The sequence below is a fragment of the Elgaria multicarinata genome, chromosome 20 (assembly GCF_023053635.1).
Source record: "Elgaria multicarinata webbii isolate HBS135686 ecotype San Diego chromosome 20, rElgMul1.1.pri, whole genome shotgun sequence".
In the NCBI taxonomy this organism is placed as follows: domain Eukaryota; kingdom Metazoa; phylum Chordata; class Lepidosauria; order Squamata; family Anguidae; genus Elgaria; species Elgaria multicarinata.
In genome coordinates, this window is record NC_086190.1 from 18,972,300 (window position 1) to 18,992,033 (window position 19,734).

At 48.7% G+C, this 19,734-nt stretch overlaps 1 protein-coding gene across 3 annotated transcripts in view; it reads right to left on the reverse strand.

Moving 5' to 3' along the window:
• Positions 1 to 8,599: 8,599 nt before the first annotated feature.
• Positions 8,600 to 19,734, reverse strand: part of ARHGEF10L (Rho guanine nucleotide exchange factor 10 like) — a 91,483-nt gene continuing 80,348 nt past the window's right edge. For 2 of the 3 annotated variants that reach the window (XM_063145169.1, XM_063145168.1), the window contains 2 exons: positions 11,966 to 12,088; positions 8,601 to 9,773 (listed from right to left, as the gene is read on the reverse strand). In XM_063145169.1, coding sequence (XP_063001239.1) covers positions 9,238 to 9,773; positions 11,966 to 12,088 — 659 coding nt within the window. In that variant the 3' untranslated portion in view covers positions 8,601 to 9,237. Of the gene's footprint in view, positions 9,774 to 11,965; positions 12,089 to 19,734 lie in introns of all 3 variants that reach the window. The other variant, XM_063145167.1, reaches the window with a different exon arrangement.

The window sequence follows — 19,734 nt, forward strand, 5'->3', positions numbered from 1 at the left end:
TGCACTCCTATTCACATTTGCATTCAGGGTTGTGAATACGGTAAGTTCACAGGATTTACAAACCGAAAAGAAATTCTCGTGCGTCCATGGACGGCTCCAGGTGTTAGGGACCATAACGCCTGTCATTCAGTCCCTTCCAGCATGGCCAGAAGTCAGACATCATAGGAGTTGTACTCCGAAGCACTGCAGGTATAAGGCACAAACATAGGCAGGCAGAAATTTTCTCTAAAACAGAGGTGTCACAATATTTTCATCTCAACAGAATGAAATTTAATAGGGATAAATGCCAAGTTCTACACCTAGGGAAAAGAAACCAAATGCACAGTTGCAGGATGGGGGATACTTGGCTCAGCAATACTACAAATGAGAAGGATCTTGGAATTGTTGTAGATCACAAGCTGAATAGGAGGCAACAGTGTGATGTGGCTGCAAGAAAGGAAAATGCTATTTGGGGCTGCATTAATAGAAGTATAACTTCCAAACCGCGTGAGGTACTGGTTCCTCTCTATTCAGCCCTCATCTAGAGTATTGCATCCAGTTCTGGGCTCCACAATTCAAGAAGGATGCAGACAAGCTGGAACGTGTTCAGAGGAGGGCAACCATGATGATCAGGGGTCTGGAAACAAAGCCCTACGAGGAGAGACTGAAAGAACTGGGTATGTTTAGCCTGGGGAAGAGAAGACTGAGGGGAGACATGAGAGCACTCTTCAAATACTTGAAAGGTTGTCCCACAGAGGAGGGCCAGGATCTCTTCTCGGTCCTCCCAGAGTGCAGGACACGGAATAACAGGCTCAAGAAGCCAGATTCCAGCTGGACACGGAATAATGGGCTAAAGTTACAGGAAGCCAGGAACACATGTGGTTTTTTTCCCAAGGAGGCCAAGGAGCCGGTTTAAAAAGTGAGGTTCGAATCCAGAACACTTCAGGGAAATCACGCAGCCACAGGAGGAGAGGAAACGCTTCTTCAGCATCAACCAGCAGGAAACTGGGTCACCGTGTGTTTTGATCGCTTGCCCGGAAGAAGGTATCAAGGAGGCCTCGTCCCAGGCCTGCCAAAGATGCTCACCTTCAGCGAGTTGAGGCTGATCGGAGGCGAAGGGCTTCTGACATCAGATGCCTCTCCAAACATCCGCCTGGAGGGGCAGCACACGGCTGACGCTCACGCAGAGGCACGCATTAGCCCTCGCTACGCTACATCGCTGGAGGAAGCAACTTTTCCGAATCTCAAGACTTATCGTCTTGGCGGTGAGTGTTGCTTGCATCAGTTCAGCCTACCAGGTGGATCTTTTAAAGGAGGGGGGTTTTGACACGCGGGCCCACCAGGCCAGGCCCAGGGGGGAGAGCGAATGAAGGAGCAGCCACAAGCGACGTGGTTCTGGTTGGACCAGGCAACGTTGGCAGAGAGGGGAACCCAGGACGTGGTGGGAGAAATGTTGATATCAAGGCCAACGTGATATACTCATCAGCCAAAGAGAGCTTTATTTCAAGAGAGAGAGAGAGATGATGATGAGCTTGTATCTGAACATGTGCAGAGTGCCTCCATGTCATCCTCACATGCGTGGGATTACCCCCAAAGAGTGGCACAAATAAGTAGACAGTACTGAGCTATGTGTGACTCAGCAGAAGGCGGATTTGAATTCAATTCAGCACCATGAGGACTAGAATCTTACTTTATGTTTGAGAAGAACCATGGATTGGGGCAGAGCACGCGCCTTATCTACTTCAGTCGACGGCAGCTTCCTCCGTTGCTCAAAAAAGTTCCACCCTGCCCCCATGTGATTGGGTTTTTTAAACAACTCCAGGAAGGGTTGACAGAAGGGGATTAACTATCCTTAATTTTCAATACTGGTTTCTCCTCTGTAAGCTAATGAGGTCCTAACTACGAGCTGAGGAGGAAGAGGAGGAGGAGGAAGGAGGAGGAGGAGGAGGAGGAGGAGAAATACAAGGAAATATCGCCCACCAACAAGAAGCCGGGAGTTAAGTCAGCCTCTGGGGAAAGATAACAATAGTTTGAACAGCTTGGGGAAAAGGTCTGAATTTCATGGGCGATGGACAAACCCATTTGCCGTTTCTGCAGAAAGGTCAAGGTTAGCTGCATCCAGGTAAGCCTCAACCTCAAAAACAATCAGCGGTGACATCAGAAATGAGATTTGTCAGAGTGTCACTAACTCCTGCATTTGATACCGGCTTTCCTTCAACGTTCACGCCTGTCCGGGTTTTGCGATGGAGTCCTCCAATCAAGAGATCGCCATGTTAGGAGAAAGAGCTCAATAGAAGGTGAATATTCATGAAAGGGAAAATGCATGACGTTAGGGAAATGGTTGGCAAAACATCGGCCCGTTAGGCTACACGGTGTTTTAAAAAATTACAGGTATTAGAGAAATTCACACTAACGTTTTCATGTTGAGGAATTATTATTATTATTTAAAACAGCAGTTTTGGAGGAACCAGGATTGGGGAAGTAAGAAACTGACGGACAGTTAAAATGGCTGGAATTGAATAAGTTTTTAAGGAGCACAAAAAGTGGGATATTAATGTAATCAATTAATCAATTAATAACGCTAAAATGGCAGGTTTGTCTGCCCTATTGGTGACTCATTAAATTTTCATAACCTTGGTTGAAATTAACTAGGGTGGTCGACTTTTTATTATTATTTAAACCATCAGTGCCTCTGCCTTTTTTCAGCCTGAGGCCCAAATTCTGTTTCAGAATTTCGGAGAAGATCTCAGGGCTGGCGTTTCAGTGATGGGTGTGGCCAAAGCCCAAGGGATCAGGGCCGCAAATATCCCCAAATTCCAGCATGTTTTAGTTTCAAATTCTTACGAACTCTTGAATTCTTAGGAGAGGGATTTCAGCCTTTTAAAATGAGGGCGGAGGAGATTGTGAAAACCCTGTAAAACCAGCAAACGATAGATAGTCAGAGAAAGGGTTGTACAAACCCAGGCAAATTGGGATAGAAAGCTGCACCCCGAAGCGGATTGGGGGAGGTCCGGATCATCTTGGAATGGTCCAAAGCAATTCGGACCGTTCCAAAGCTCCAGACCCAGGTAAGTGGGGGGAGGGGGCTTACCTGGTGGCGGGGGCGTAGTGTTTGCATTAGCAGCTGGCTGAAAAACTTGTTAAAGCTCATAGTTATAAGCAAGCCTCCCTGAGTCCAATGACGCTTACTCCCCAGTAGCTATGCAAAGGATCACAGTCCTGCTGATCTGACTAAATTGGCTCTTCTGCAATGCACTGCTACTCTTTGGGGTGCACGCATTGGTAATCACGGACGCAAAGCACACACACACCTGTCAGCTCTCCTATCCTTCGTTGTTGCTGTGCAAGACGCACACATTTTTAACTTTCCGCACTTCCATGTTAAGAATAATAATAATCATAAAAAACCTTACAATAAGGAGACAGAAAAAGCAAAATTGGGCAAGCAAATTTCAGTTAGGAATCCAACACCCACCCCCAAGGTGAGCATTTGGAGTTAAATGTTGAATTTGTCTGTGAAAAGGAGAGAGAGTTCAATCTCGCGGAGACGAATGATGAGCTTGTTAGCAGGTATGACTGATGGCTGAAGCCCTCGGCTGACACCAATTTATGTCCTTCTATTAGCTTTGCTATCAACTGAAGCTAGCCTGATTGGTTCTATAAAGTTCCCCTCAGCTCCCCCAAGGACCCGGGGTTCTCACCTCGCCCCGGCCATTCTGCGAGGCCCTGTAAAAACTCCATCACGGAGCGTGACCCCAATTTGAGGATGGAGACCTTCATTTGGGGGTGTCGGCACTCTCTCTTTTTGGGCTGCACAGTCGAATCGCCCGAGTCCCTTGAAAGAATCGGTGTCCGTCTCTGCATGGGGCCTGTCCATGGTCTGGATTGCATGGAACGAGACCCACAGGCAAAGACCACATGTGGGGAAGTTGCCAGATCATCTTTCTCTTAGCCTTTGCGCTCTCTCGTGCTCCTCACAAATAGACACACAGACCTTCTCCAAACGCTGCTGGGTATCTCACTCCAAAACACAACGAGGTTCTCCACCTGTCAGGAGACCAAACTCCGACCCATAGCTCAGTGATAGAGGCCTTGCTTTGCATGTAGAAGGTTGCAGGTTCAAGCTATGGCACTGCAACGACACCGGCTCTTTACGACAGGCCTGCCCGCGGACACTCCCTGCTCAAGCGAAGCGCCACCACTTTATGAGCCTGAGCTGAGGGACAAATGCCACCTTTCTGCAAATTATGTGGAGGAAGAGGACAAACAGGAATGATTTCAGGAATAAACTAATGTGCTGTGAATTTTATATGTGCTGATGGTGAATGAATGTCAGGACGGGTGTTCTATGTATGTAACTGCAGGTAATAAACGCCGAGGAGACACGTGGGATTTTGGGGGTAGTAAAACAAACTGAATAGAAATTTATTTCAATGTTCACAAACTTTGTTTCATCATAAAACTTTTCAAGCCCTTGTTAAAACCTCTCATCCAATCCTTTCTCTCTTCTCATACACGCTTTCCTTTCTCTCACACCTTCACCCTGAACTTCCTTTATTATCAGGATTGTTTAATATACACCATCTGACTATCTGCACCCTACACTCCAAAGACAACCTTCTTCACCCTGATCCTCTAATTCTCCCCTCGAACCAAAGTACTTTTAAAACACCCCCCTTATATATCCTCCTCCCCCCTAAGATATTCAATCTCCACCCACTCAGGTCAACATTCTAAACACAATAGACTTACAAATCCTAGACATACATTAGGGAACTGACTTGTGGGGTGTAATGCCACAGGTACCCCCATGTATCAAGATTCAGGATCACTGATAGGTTATGCTTTTGCTGATTGGCTATGCTTTGCGTGGAGAGGCTGTAGCTCAGTGGTGGAGCATCTGCATGCAGAAGGTTCAGTCTCTGGCACCTCCTGGTAGGGCTGGAAAACGATCCCCATCTGAAACTCCAGAGAGCCACTGTTAATCGATGTTGTAGGCAACATTAAACTTGATTGACCAATGGCTTGACTCCGTTTACCGAGGACTGATGCAACATCACCCAACCATCCTAGACTACTAATCCAAATTTACGAACGAAGGAATGACTGGTTGGTAGTAGATGAGATGATATATTAGGAGGGGGAAAGAAATTGCATTGTGGGTAAGTCTCCCCTAACTGGATGTCTTCCAAGGGATGGATCCAGACTGAAGCAAAGTCGACTATGCTGGTAGGAAACCCTGTCGAATGGGGACAGCTGAAGAAGGATCCCCCAAAATCAACCTTTCCTCTTACAGAAAGTAGATCCTGGATCCAACCCCAGATGTATGGGACCCATTCCCAATGGGCACAGCCCACGGTCAGGAATGCTAGGAGCTGTAGTCCAAAATGTCCTCACGTTGGAGAAAGATTGGAAGAGATGATCTTCAGTTTCCCCCTTCTGATTTGACGATTCTGAATCTTGGCGCAGGGGTGCAGAACCACTGTTGGCCCAAATCAATTTTGGAGAAGATCCTGGTGGGGGTGTCTTCCAGGGTGTGTGTGGCTGAAGGTAAAAGGGGCAGGGCCAAAATAACAGCATATTTTAGCTTGCAGTTCTAAGTGTTACTTGCTCAGCCTTAGGAGATGCAGTTCAGCCTTTTAGAAAGAGGGGAGGGAACGTGGAGAAGAAACTGCCTAACGGTAGGGGGGGCAAAGGCAAAAAGGCTACACAAGGAACCCTGAAGGGCCCTGTTCTGCACCCCTGTCTTAGCTCCTCAAGGAGGACCCAACCAGGACTTCCTTCACCCATCATCCGTGATGGTGGAGGAGGTGATCGTCTTCTGGCGCCAGATGTTGCCAACTTACAAGCTGCTCCAACTCAAACCAAGCAGTCCTAGCGACCCACACCTCGACATGGGGGAGGAACTGGTGCCACTCTTTCGAAAGTGGAATGATGCCTGTTCAACCAGCTGGGATTCCCCTCTCCGGAGGAGCCCACCACGCTGTGCTCCACCTGCACGCTGGAGCACCGGCCAACCTCATTAGAGAAGCGCGGAGGAGACTGAAGGCGATCCGAGCCGTGCCGATCTGCGGCAAGACGTGATTCTCCTCCGCGGCGCCGAGAGCCCACCTTATTAGACAGCCGGAGAAAACGAGGCGACAAGCAAATGTCTCCATTAGGCAGCTGCGCCCGCTGGAGTGCGTTAATTTGATCAAGAGATAATCAGGGTTGCCTGAGCACAAGGCGGAGGAAAGGAAGTCAGACCCCCAAACAGCTGGGCGGAGAAGCCCAACGGAGTCTTCCCCCGTTGGCTTTAGGGGCAGACACTCACCTTGAGGGATTTACCCTGCCCGCTCCACACCCCACAAAAGACGAACCTCACGTGACCAAACGCTACTGCCGGCTTTTGAACGGCACTGAACACTGATCCCTGTTGACGTTTGGATAGATTTTAGCCAGCATCTCCGCCGCAGAAAACTCTTGCTACCTCTGTCATCCAATAGGTACCATTCTAGCTCTTGAAGGCCTCTAGTGTGGAAGAGCCCATGATTCCATGTCCTGCACTCTGGGATGATCAAGAAGAGAACCTGGCCCTCCTCTATGTGACAACCTTTTAAGTATTTGAAGAGTGCTATCATGTCCAGAGCCCCAGCAATTGTCAATGCTGTTATAAACAGTTATAAAGCAGTAGTGTAGATCCTGCCCTGTTTTCAAACAGATCAGTCAAAAGTCTCGACGGAGCTATCCGGGGTGCTGAAGGTTTCAGCACTTTGGATAAACATAAGCAGCTGAAAGACTTCCTTATTATTCCTCGTGCCGGAACCATGAGATGTAATTGTATTGATATTTCAATGAATTTGCATGTAGTGGATTGAAATTGTTGCCTCTTTCGACGGGGTCCATGGTGACATGTGGCTGATGGAAGTTAATTGAACTAAGAAGGACTTGGAGAAGAACATTGATGCTGTAATACTCAACACACACACACACACACACACACACACACACACACACACACACACACCCTCTCTCTCTCTCTCTCTCTCTCTTATGAAAAGAACCCAATTGGCAAGTCAAAACAGTGAGACAAGTCTTGGGGGGTGGGGAGTTGAAGTGAGACAACTTAATCTGCAGCAGAAATGGATTTTTTTTTTTAGAAGAAAGAAAGGAGGCGAAAATGTTACACGCATTTAATGTCTAATTAGGAAAAAAATAAGCTACGGAAATCGTGTACAACTGGTAATAGGGCCTTCTCCGACAGCGGCATTCGAGATGGCCTATTTCAAGGTTGAGTTGCTGAGAATATAATTGAAAGGCGAAAATGAAATTGGAGTTATCGAGACATCGGATTTGGGGCGGATTTAACTGGCTCGTAAGAAAACAACAACCTTACGCTTGCCAGAATGGGAATGCCGGCATCGGTCAGACTCTCGGCTCTCCCATGGTGGACCACTTTCACTTGCTGAGGCCTAAATTCATCCGGTCTTCGCATTCTCCCTTCGCACAGGCGTTCCCTGAATTGTGAACCAGCTTTGTAGCACAGAGTAGCACGTTGTAGAGCACAAGTTGAATATCAGCCAACAGTGTGATGTGGCCTCAAAAAAAGCAAATGCTATTTGGGGCTGCATTACTAGAAGTATAGCTTCCAAATCATGCGAGGTACTGGTTCCTTTCTATTCGGCCCTGGTTAGGCCTCATCTAGAGTATTGCGTCCAGTTCTGGGCTCCACAATTCAAGAAGGAGGCAGACAAGCTGGAGCATGTTCAGAGGAGGGCAACCAGGATGATCAGGGGTCTGGAAACAAAGCCCTGTGAGGAGAGACGGAAAGAACTGGGCATGTTTAGCCTGGAGAAGAGAAGATTAAGGGGAGACATGATAACACTCTTCAAATACTTAAAAGGTTGCCACACAGAGGAGGGCCAGGATCTCTTCTCGTTCCTCCCAGAGTGCAGGACACGGAATAACGGGCTCAAGTTAAAGGAAGCCAGATTCCAGCTGGTTATCAGGAAAAACTTCCTGACTGTTAGAGCAGTGCGATAATGGAATCAGTTACGTAGGGAGGTGGTGGGCTCTCCCACACTAGAGGCCTTCGAGAGGCAGCTGGACAACCCTCTGTCAGGGATTCCTGCATTGAGCAGGGGATTGGACTCAATGGCCTTAGAGGCCCCTTCCAACTTTACTATTCTGTGATTCTATGTGCAGCTTTACTGCTGATTACTTGGTGATATCAGGTTGTACTTATTGCTATATTTACTGCTTTGATGCCATTGTTTTTGACACCATTGTGGAAAGCGACAAATATATTGGAACAGCAAATAACATAATAAATACATGACAAGCGCCTGCCCATCAAAACTCGCCATTCCATCTCTCTTTGCACCTCTGCAGTTGAAGATGAAAAACATTTCAGATAAACCAATAAAATGACACTCCCGGCAGTCAGAGGACCCCACAGGATGAGGGCCTTGTCTCTTCCAGCTCACGTCTTCTCCCGCGGGGCGGCTGGCAGATGGATGTACGCTTCCTTCGTTTGCAAACTTTCCCCACATCTAATCGTGTGACCAACGTCTGTGCTTACCTTGCAGGATTCTCATCGGAGCCCGGTGGGAAAAGGCCCAACAGCTGTCACGGAGACGTCGACGCTGATCTTTTTTAAACCACCTTTTATTCCCGCATTTGAAGATGCCCCCGATATATACAGATTTTATTTATACAACGTAATAATATACAGAGTTTTAAATGTTATATATATATATATTTATATATTCTATTCACACGTCGATATGCAAACCTTCATGCCTCTTTTGGGGGAAGTGGGGAAATTATCATTTCTGAGGAGGTTAAGGATCCAGCGACTCCAAAACCTGCAAGGAGCACCCTGGTTCCTACGGCATCCAGGAAGTGTTAATAATAATATAAAAAACCACCAACGCAAGCTCATCTCTCAAGGGAATAGGAGGGATAAAGACTCAACAGACGGGGGGAAAGTTCTGAAATTTGAAAGTCTTCCAAAGAGCATGCTGCAGACAGAGAGACAGAAAGAGAGAGAGAAAGAGAGAGGGAGGGAGGGAGGGAGATTGAAAGGGAAGGAAGAAAATGATTTAAAAGCCTGGATTGCTCTTTAGACAGGCCAAGGCTAGCCACTTCCCTGCAGTGATTTCGGATTGCAAGGGATGAGGCTGTAGCCAACGTGCCAGGCAGCCCCAATCCGGCGCCGCGTCAAGGCATCGGAGGAGGAAAAGCAGTCCAGAGGGAGGGGGGGAGAAAGATGGGGCGTTATAGCAACAGTGGGACCTGCCACATGAGTAACGTGCTGTCCGCCTCGCCACCGCTGGCCGGCAGCTTGCCGTTCGAGCTGAAGTCCCGGTAGCCTCTCCCTCCGGAGATGACGGCCAAGGAGGAGATCTCCTTGCGGTGAGCATCCCGGGCACATGGCCGGCTGCGCACCCAGATGTCGGGGTCGTCGGCCATTTCGTAGATGGAACCGTCCTCCTCCGTGTGCTCCAGGGTGTTCCCGCCGGTGGCGGAGGGAGCCTCCCGCACAGACAGCAGCTGCCCGGGGAGGTGGCCGGTCGAGCGCAGACGATACTGCAAGAGGACGCCTTTTTTCCTCCTCTCCCGCGTTGGGGGGCTCTCCTGGGCAGCCATTTCCAATGGCCGGCCCTCGTTCTTCTCATCCGCAGCGCCCGGGGGCTCCGACGATGGATCCTCCTCCTTGTCGCTCTTCAGGATGTCCGGCGCCAGAGTGCTGAGGGCCACCGCCAGGAATTCCACGGGGCCACAGTGGCCATTGAGGGAGACCATGCCTTTCCCTAAACGGCAGAGAGAGAGAGGGATGCAGAAACACTTTTTTATTATTAACAAAGAAATCAGCCACGCCTGATTCATTTATTTAGTTGATGGAGAAATCCACAATGAATTTAGAGGTCTGTGAAGCCGACTATGAATTCCTGGAGGAGAAGGCTTTCCATGGCTACTAGCCCTGGTAGTTGTGTGCTACCTCCAGTATTCGAGGCAGTAAGCCTGTGTGCAGCCATTGCTGGGGAACATGGGTGGGAGGGTGCTGTGGCACCAAGTCCTGCTTTGTTGGTCTCTGGCCGATGGCTGGTGGGCCACTGTGTGAACGGAGTGCTGGACTAGATGGACCCGTGGTCTGATCCAACATCAGGGCGCTTTTTATGTTCTTATGCCTTGCGGATTCTGCAGTGGACTGGATTTTCACTTGCTCATGAGCCAAAGTAGAAACTTGGCCTATACAGTAGAATTTTAGGATACTTTTAGTATGCTTTTAGGATGTTTTTAACAGTGTATACTACGTTTTTAATCAGTATTTTATGTATTTTATACTTGCTGTTGCTCCCTGCCTTGATCCAATCAGAGAAGCGGGTAAGAAATAAATAAATTATTATTATTATTATTATTATTATTATTATTATTATTATTATTTCAAAAAAATCCAATTCCAAAAATGAGCGGACGACAGCATGAAAAAGGAGTGATGGTCTGCAAAGGTGAAGACCATAAAATGCACACTCCAACCTCATCTTAAACCTTCGGAAGTTCAAAACCAAGCCGAGTTTTTAAAAGTAAACACACACACACACACACACACAGGGAAAGAGCTAAAAGACACACAAACACATTTTAAAACAAAACTGAAAAAACTAAAAAGCCTGGGGAAATCAAAAAAGCTCTTCCCCTGGTGCCGAAAGAAGTAAAATGTAGGTGCTAGGTGAGCTTCTCGGGGTGGGGGGAGCATTCCGTGAACAGGGTGCCACCTTCAAAAAGGCCCTCTCCTTAGCAGCTATGGAGTAGGACTCTGTAACGGAGCTACGTCTGAGGAAGTGGCTGAACAGTTGGATTCCAAGATATTCGACTGGGAAATGAGACATGCGAGGAGCAGCAAACGTCTTGATTCCCAGGAGAATCGCTGTTTCTCGACAGAATTGCACTCTCCCCCCCCCCAGGGAGTGGAGCAGCAGCCCCAAGGGAGGGGGAGCAGGGTGGGGGAAGCAAAAGTAGGGGATTGATCCCCTGGCCTTGGATGAGCGCACCAATCGCTAGACCTCGGGAAGAAAAGCAATAAAGAAGCGAAAAAAGATCATAGGAAGATGGGAAGATGGCTTCTGCTGAGTCAGACCCTGGGTCCATCTAGGCCAGTACTGTTCACACTGACAGGCAGCAGCAATGGCTGTCCAGGGTTTCAGGCAGGAATTTGTCCTAGTCCCACCTGGGAATTGAGCCTTCTGCAACGCAGAGGGTTCGAACACTGAGCTGCAGGCACCATTCCTACATCGATCCGTGAAATCAAGCATTCCAGAGATAAAAGTCACGACAGCCCAATATATAAATACAAACCAATGTCCAGTCAATCCACTAAGTTGGCTGCCCCAACGAGGATCCCTCTGTCATGGTCGTCTTTTTTTAACCATCAATTTGAATCCATCCTTTCCAATAATCTAAAAGCTTTGGCACTGCTGCACACAAACAGTGAGCACAGTACGTCGATTTAGCTATTTTAAGCAGTCCCAATGGTTTTTTGTTTTTTTTTTAAGTTTGTATCTGCCACCTAGGAACAGAGATAGCTGCTTTCTACCGAGTCAGATCTAGAATCGTATTGTCGACACTGACTGGCAGACACCGCTTTTCAGAGTTTCAGGCAGGAGATGGCAGGGATTGAACTTGAGACCTGTTAATGTAAAAAGGGTGCTCTACCACGGAGCTATAGCCCCTCCCCTAAGAGCATAGTCAATTGGTTAAGGCACAACCTATCAGTCATCCCCTAAGAGCATAGACAATCAGTGAAAGCATAACCTATCAGTCATCCCCTAACAGCATAGCCAATCAGTTAAGGCATAACTTATCAGTGATCCTGAAACTTGCTACCTGGAGATGCCAGGGATACAACCTGGGACCTTCTGCATGCAAATTAGGTGCTCTGTCACTGAGCCACTGTTCACCTGTACCTTTGAGAAATCCAATGCTGAAGCAACAGGAGACTCACCTGTGATTTTGGGGATGCCCTCCAACCTGGGCACAGGCAAGAGGACCAAAATGCCTTGGTCGGTGCCAACCCACAGAAGACCCTGGCAAATCAGAAGGCTGGTGACGCGGACATTCCTCTGGCCTGCCAAAATAAAAATAAATAAAAAGATAGGGTCATTGAGCTGCAAGAGTGGAAGATTTCATCTGTTTAGGTCTGCCTAACCCAAGCCTCTGCCCCAAAGGCCAGACCCTGATAAACCTTCCCAGCAGTTTTCAAATCACGGCCTACCAACCAGGCTCCAAAGCAAGCACAAGGTCACAGGAAATGGGGCAGAGTAACCATGGCAGAGAGGAGTCTTTCCAGATGCCGGCTAATCAGTTGGATCAAAGCTAGGCAGAGGCCTCTCCATCCAGGGGAATGCAAGGTCTTACCATGCAGGACGAGTTGGGAGTGATGGACCCAAGAATCAGATGCGGGGCTCAGACGGAGGAGCAACTTTGGGGAGTTTATCTTACATTCCGACATGTATTTTATGGTTTTCATTGTGAACTGCCCAGAGAGCTTCGGCTATTGGGCAGTATAAAAATGAAATAAATAAAATAAATATGACGGTCCCCCAAAGGTCTCTGAAATGGAATTCGACGATCCAGCTGAAAGGATGAAATGACCTCCTGGACGAAAGGACAGCCCATTGTCCCTTCCAAACTCCGTGAGTCCATGATTTCCCCAGCCTCGAGGGGACAGCACATATCAAATACATGCCCTTGCAGGCAATTTGTGGGAGAGGCACCCGTCCCGGAGGCATCCATTTTGCCAAGCTGGCCCTTGCGTTTCCTCCGCTTTGGATCTTGCACACACACAGGCGCCCCTGCCTTGCCAAGCTAGGAGAACCTGATGTTTTCACGTGGACCAGAAAACAGGTAACTCGCTGCTCTGAATTAACATGTGTTCAGTGTCTGGCCAGATTACCTCTCCTTGCCTGAGCCTGTCTTCCTGGTTTAGCAAGAGCGGCAGCCCAACGGGGGAAAGGAAACGAGGCAGACAGATGGGTACGGACACCTTCCTTTGGCACGGGCAGAAGTGACGGGCAGGGGGGAATGTCCTTAGCAGGGAAAGGAGTATCGCAGGCAGACGTGTAGAGGCCATTCAAGAGAAGATCCACCCATGTCCAGTTTTAGGCGGTCATTACCGTTTTCATCAGGATGAAAACAATAATATCGTCCATCGAAGTGACTCCCGTTGATTTAACAAAAATGAAACAGGCTCTGCTCTCGGGGGCACAAACGAAGACGGCGAGATACAGAAGGAGAAGAGGGGGAGACGGTAAAATAGGCGAGACGCTTAGCAACGTCAGAGCAAAGTGGCGAGCCGCAAACAGGCATTTATATCTATTTGCAGGTTTATTTGTGGATTTACAACGTTGAAAAACTGCTCTCTGGGGGGGCGGGGGAAGAAAGAAGTTTCACGAGCAGTGAGCGGCTTAAAAAAAAACAGTACAAAGAATCAAAATACAAAATTATAAAAATAGCGGAAATCAAGTTAAGCTAGTAAAGCCATGGCTGATCATTTAAGGAAAGCGCGTGACGTGATTCCAAGCCCTCCCCACAAGGTGTGAGACAATATAGAGGTCCGCCGTGCAATCCACAAAGCTTTATTCAGTCAACAGACGTCTCTTGCCACCTGAAGGGAGTGTGAACGCAAGGCACGATTCTCTAAGTGTAATTAGCCTAACAAAGCAAGGCATTTGCATATCAACTCAATGGACAGTTTCCTGCTGTGCCCGACAGGCTTTTACCAGACCTCTCCTTCAGGGAGAGTCTTCAAGTTGCAACTTCTGGCAAGTGGCTAACCTCGACGGCCACCTGCCACCTCCTCTCAATTCCGCCTGCTTGACCTTGTGGCAGACTCTGGGATCTGTCCATTTTGATGCTCCCTCCCACTCTGACAAAGACGGAGTTCCCAGGGGTGGGAATAATGATTTCTGAGCCTGGTTCTCCTGTCTGATAAACTCCTGGGAAGATTCCTCCTTGACTGTCAGGGTCCAGGGCGTGGGCGGCAAGGCCTCAGCGCAGGAATGTCAGGGCCAGGATGGACAGCAGTGGAACCAGCAAACAGAGTCTAGGCAGAGCTGGAGGCAAAAGGCGAGGTCCAGAAGCAAGCAGGGTTAAGAGTCCAGAGGCAAACAAGAGTTCAGGCAGGGCCGGAGGCAAAAGGCGTAGTCAGGAGAAACAGAAGGTCAGGCACAGCAAGGCAAAGACCGGGATTGCAGGTAGTCAGGTACGGGCTGCAGCAGGCACAGGAGACCGTGTTGCTGTGGCAAAGCTGGAGTGGAAATGCAGTTCTTATATAGCCCTTTCCTGACTGCTCTCAGCTGGTCTGCATCAGCTCACCTGTGAGTGCTTGATATGAGCCTATATCCTGCAACTACTCTGTGGCCGGCAAGGTGCACTGCAGCCACCAGGTGGTGCTGCAGGACAGAACCTGACACTGACTCCTAGACAGTCTTGCAGAATTTCTTCCCTTGCTTCCTGTATTGGCTACTACTACTACTACTTTCTTCTTCTGGCTCTGAGTCCAATTCAGGGTACACACCAGGGCGACCGAGCCTGATCCTGACACCTTGTTTAAATTTTTTTTAAAAGTATTCTGCAGACAGAGCAACTGGTAGGGAGTTCCACAGAGAGGGACCCGGTATACTAAAAGCTTTCATCTGAGTTGACTCTATAGAGACTCAAGAACCCTGCAGAACTACAAGGTGCCCCATTGAATGACCCCAGGGAATGGGGAGAAGGCACACTCTCAAATATCCAAGTTAGGGTCTCAATAACCATACATTTCTTCTCCATCTTTGGCGTGACGTGATCTGCCACCCACGCCCCTCTGCGTTTAGCTGCAATTGCCGGGTGGTGGGATGGATTTTCTCAGCAACGTTGTAGCACTCTCTGTCATCATGCAAATTGTTTTGAAGTGGTTTGGTCTTGAACGTTGATGAAAAGTGCTAGAAACAGTTTGTTGATGGAAAACAACACCGCCGCCTGCGTTTTTAGACCCCCCCATGGGCATCGCGCTACGGGGACGGTGCACTTCAGAACGGGCCACCATGCCACCGAAAAAGCCTCTAAACTTGTAGCACCTACTGATGTGCTCAACTCAAGACTCTTGAAGTGGAGAAGTTCACCTACCTTCAACAACGACACCTGGGCCATGGGGATAGAATATAAATTACTTTTCCCCCACCTGGAGCCCTTCAGGTGCGTTGGACTATTACGCCTACCACCTTCAGTCAGCATGGTTTGTTCTTTTTTTAATCGATTCAGACAAAAATGTTAATTGGAAATTATCGAGAGCTGCTATCTTCTGCAATTACTGCCGCAAGGGTATGATGTCGCTTGGGGAGGAAGGGCCCACGAGGGGAGAACAGGAAAAAAATACAGTTGTCCGTGAAGATGATGGTTTGGCTAAATTGACTCGATACAGAAAGCGGAGAGCGATGGAACTGCTTTAATGAAAACTGGAGACCTTTCCTTGTTTATTAGAAGCATTTTTTTTAAAAAAATACCAACACTGTTTATGGTTCCAACAACTATATTCACTTTCAATATGTTAGCATAAATGTGCCAGCAAGGAACCTGTTAGCACATCCTGTTTGGTCAGGGATGTACAAGAAATTCGTTTTCAGTTCATTTGCAATCAGGATCTATTCATTTTGCGCCGTCCGGACTGAAACCGAAATCGGACGCCACCTGCAATTGAAAGCGGTAAATTTCCGAACTTGCAATGTGATTTGCGGCCACCATTGCCGACCCAAAACAACGCAGTTGGCAGCCTGGGATCATTTGAAAAAGAGGCATGAAAAAATGTGTGCCTTTAAAAACTGCACACAGGTCGGCTTCCCTCAATGGGAGAAGAATGCATACGGGTCAAGGAGAGCGCGTTTGGGAAAATATGCACGGATTTTCATGCCAAAAGGGAGGGGGGAATGAAGCCAGCAAACTGATCTGGGCTTGAGTTGGAACAAGACAGAATTCGGCAATGTTGATGAACTCAGGTTTTGCCGATTCGTACATTCCTATGTTGGGTCAAAGCCTACGACGAGGGATAAGGTGCTGGGAGCTCTTCTGGCAGGAGACGGCCATCCGTCTGGCACTCCACTGTCAAGTCCCAGAGAACAACACAATTTCTTCCCTGCTCGGACAATCAAGTGTCCCCAAGGAATCCCACCTTGGGAAGACTGTTTTAGTATCCCCCTCACGCCTCTCTCTCTCTCTCTCTCTCTCTCCCCATTAAGCCCTTGTGATGCGGTGCTGCATTTTAATTGCAAATTAGCTCCTGAAAGAACTGGAGAGGTGTGGAGTCCATAAACCGCAGTGGGAGCAGAAGAGCCCGGGGCGGCGGAAGAGGCGAGAGGGAAACGTTCAGAGTGACGCAGCAACGAGGCAGAAAGGCAGCGATGCACAGTTCCGGAGAGACTCTCGCAAAGTGAAACGTAGCAACATCGGAAGCGGCCTCAGACTGAGCCAGGCGCTTGGTCCATCTCACCTAGTATTGTCAGCACAGACTGGAAGCATTGGCTTTCCAGAGTTTCAGGCAGGAACGTTCCAGCCCTATCTGGAAATGCCAGAATCGAACCTGGGACTTTCGGCATGCAATGCATGTGCTTTACCCCTGAGCAGCAATGGATGCTCCTGCCCTCCACTGCCATTGGTCAGCGGTCGGGCAGCCATGCGCAGCCGTAGCGGGTGCAGGATTAACCTGGGGTCTTAAGACACCATCCAAGCGGTGGCATTTCGGCCCCACCCCCGAGGGCTTCTCCAAAATGGAATTCAGGCCCCGGGGGTGAAAGAGGTCCTGCACGCCTGGCTTAATCCTGCCGTGTTCAAGCATCTCTCCTCGCAGGACTAGGCAAAAACACTACGGGTGTGCACGGCCCCCCCGCTCCGCCCCGCGGGCCGATCTGAAAATTTTGGATCGGCCCGCTCCGCTCCGCGCCGCTCCGCCCATCCTCCACTCCTCTTCGCCACAGAACTCCGGCTCCGAATTGGAGCTCCACAGTGGAGGGGAGTGGCGCCAGGTAAGGCCAGGAGAGGAGGGCGGGGTGGGGTTACCTTGGTCATATCACTCTCTGCATTGTCTTCTTTTTCAGGTTGACCCAAACAACAACCCAGACCAATCCAAAAACACCCATTTGCAGCAAAGGGGTGTGTGACCTACAGCCTGCAAATCCCCCCCCCAAAAAATTATAAAAAGTGGCCATTTTTAACTCCCCCCTTGCTCGTTTTTGCTCATTTTGACCCTTCCAGCATGCCACAGGGATGGGGGAAGGTGCTGCCTGCATGGGGCGGCATCCGGGGGGGGGCAAAAATGGCTCCTGGACATCCCAAAATTCTATCCCAACAGAGTTGAGGTTTGGACCATGGTTCAAATCCCCATTTGGCCAAAGACAGGGCCGGCTATACAATTAGGCAGGAGCAGTGGGTCTTTCTCAGGTAACAGGTTGTGGGCTGCCATTGAAAACAACAGCAAAACGCCCATAATTCAAAAATAAGTATTATATTTTTACTAGGGCTGTCACCCAATTAAGGAAGCCTTTGCTGATTAAGCTTGCATTTCCATTGATTAAACCTGCATATATTTGCATAGGGAATGAGTTGGGAAGAAAACACACACACACACATTTCCTTTGTCTTTAAGACGGGCCCGTTCAAAGACTTTCTCAGAAGCAGCAGGCACCCCATGCTTTGTAGAAACAGAAGCAGAACCGGAAGATAGGGTGATCAGTGACTACTATGACAGCTATATTTTACCACCAGGATCAGAGGCTGTATACTGGGGGAGGAACCCAAGTTTGCTGTCCTCAGGCCTAGATTTGTTTTGTTTTGTTTTACTGTCGGGGGTAAGACAGGCTTTCTGCTGCAAGGCACCGAAACGTCGCCTTTTGTCGTGTTTCTCAAAACCTCCCACCTTATTGGGAGACAATAAACAGGTCTGACACGTAATCCACAAAGCTTTATTCAAGCAATACACATCTCTCCCCACCTGAAGAGAGTCAGACTTCTAGGAACTTTCCTCTAGGCAAAACTATGAGAACTAAGTGAGACCATTGTCCTTTCAAGAAAAAGGGAAAGCCTTTTCCCAGAACGCTTTGACTTCAAGGAGGCTGGTTCTGAAGAAGCCTTTGGCGAGAAGCTAACCAGGCCGACCTTCTTTCGCCTTCCTTTAGCTCCATCCGTTTGAGTCTACGGCGGACTCTGGGATCAGCTAGCCCTGAAGCACCCTCCCCCTCGGAAGAATACTGATTTCCCACAGACTGTGTGTTGTTAACGTTCTCAGTGATAAGGTCTGGCGAAGGTTCATCAGGAAAAACTTCCTGACTGTTAGAGCAGTGCGACAATGGAACCAGTGACCTAGGGAGGTTGTGGGCTCTCCCACACTGGAGGCCTTCAAGAGGCAGCTGGACAGCCCTCTGTCAGGGATGCTTTAGGGTGGATTCCTGCATTGAGCAGGGGGTTGGACTTGGTGGCCTTAGAGACCCCTTCCAACTCTACTATTCTGTGGTTCTATGATCCCCAGCTGGTGAAGAGCCTGTGAGGATCACCTCCCCCACTTCCCATGTAGACAGGAACATTTCTAGCACCGTCTCTTCTGCTTCAGGATCTGATTCCGACTGCACCTGAAACTCCTTCCCCAAGCCAAAAGGGAACAGCCGTAGTCATAACACCACTGATCCAGAAATGCACTCTCAGCCTACCTTCTAGGGCTGTCGTGCAGATAAAGGAAGTGGAGGAAGCCAATCCCGCTGCCCTGAGATTTTTGCAGGAACGATGGCGCTGCAATAAATACTGCTTACATTCCGATTTTAGCAACGATGATCCCGTCTCCCAGGCAAAACACCTTTTTTTCCCCCCTGCCCCCTCTTCAAATATAAAGAAGAAGAGTGCAGGATGCTAATGCCAAATAAATATTTCATCAGCAAGGCTTAAACGCTCTGACGCCGCGCCTGCCCGAGCGATATATCGGCAAATACACACATTTTTAAAAGCTGGGCCTTTCCTCGCAAAAGGCTTTATTCATGGCCTATCTGGTTTAACAGGATGTGAGAGAGTTTAAGTTCAAAAGTGCATTAATACCAAAAAGGGAAAGAAAAGAGAGAGACACGCACACACGAGGGAAATGGAGAAGGAGTGATAAATTTTTAAACCGTGGCTTCTTCTTTTTTAATCACAAAAGTTTTTTTAAAAAATTAAAAAACGCAGAACACTTTACACGAGTAATGCATTTAGGGACTAATTACACAATCGCTCCGTCTTGCAGATGGAAAGTGAGAGAGAGGAGAGGTCTAAAAGGCTTATGGTGTCAGAAGGGGGAGGCTGAGTGGGAAACGGGGAGATTAATGCAGACGGCTTGTCTCGGCTGTTTCTGCTCCTCGAAGAAACCTGGGCGCTGGGTGGAGACCGGTGGAATCATAGAATCATAGGATAGCAGAGTTGGAAGGGGCCTACAAGGCCATCGAGTCCAACCCCCTGCTCAATGCAGGGATCCACCTTAAAGCATCCCTGACAGAGGGTTGTCCAGCTGCTTCTTGAATGCCTCTAGCGTGGGAGAGCCCACAACCTCACCAGGCAACTGATTCCATTGTCGGACTGCTCTAACAGTCAGGAAGTTTTTCCTGATGTCCAGCTGGAATCTGGCTTCCTGTGACTTGAGCCCATTATTCCGGGTCCTGCACTCTGGGAGGATCGAGAAGAGATCCTGGCCCTCCTCTGTGGGACAACCTTTCAAGGATTTGA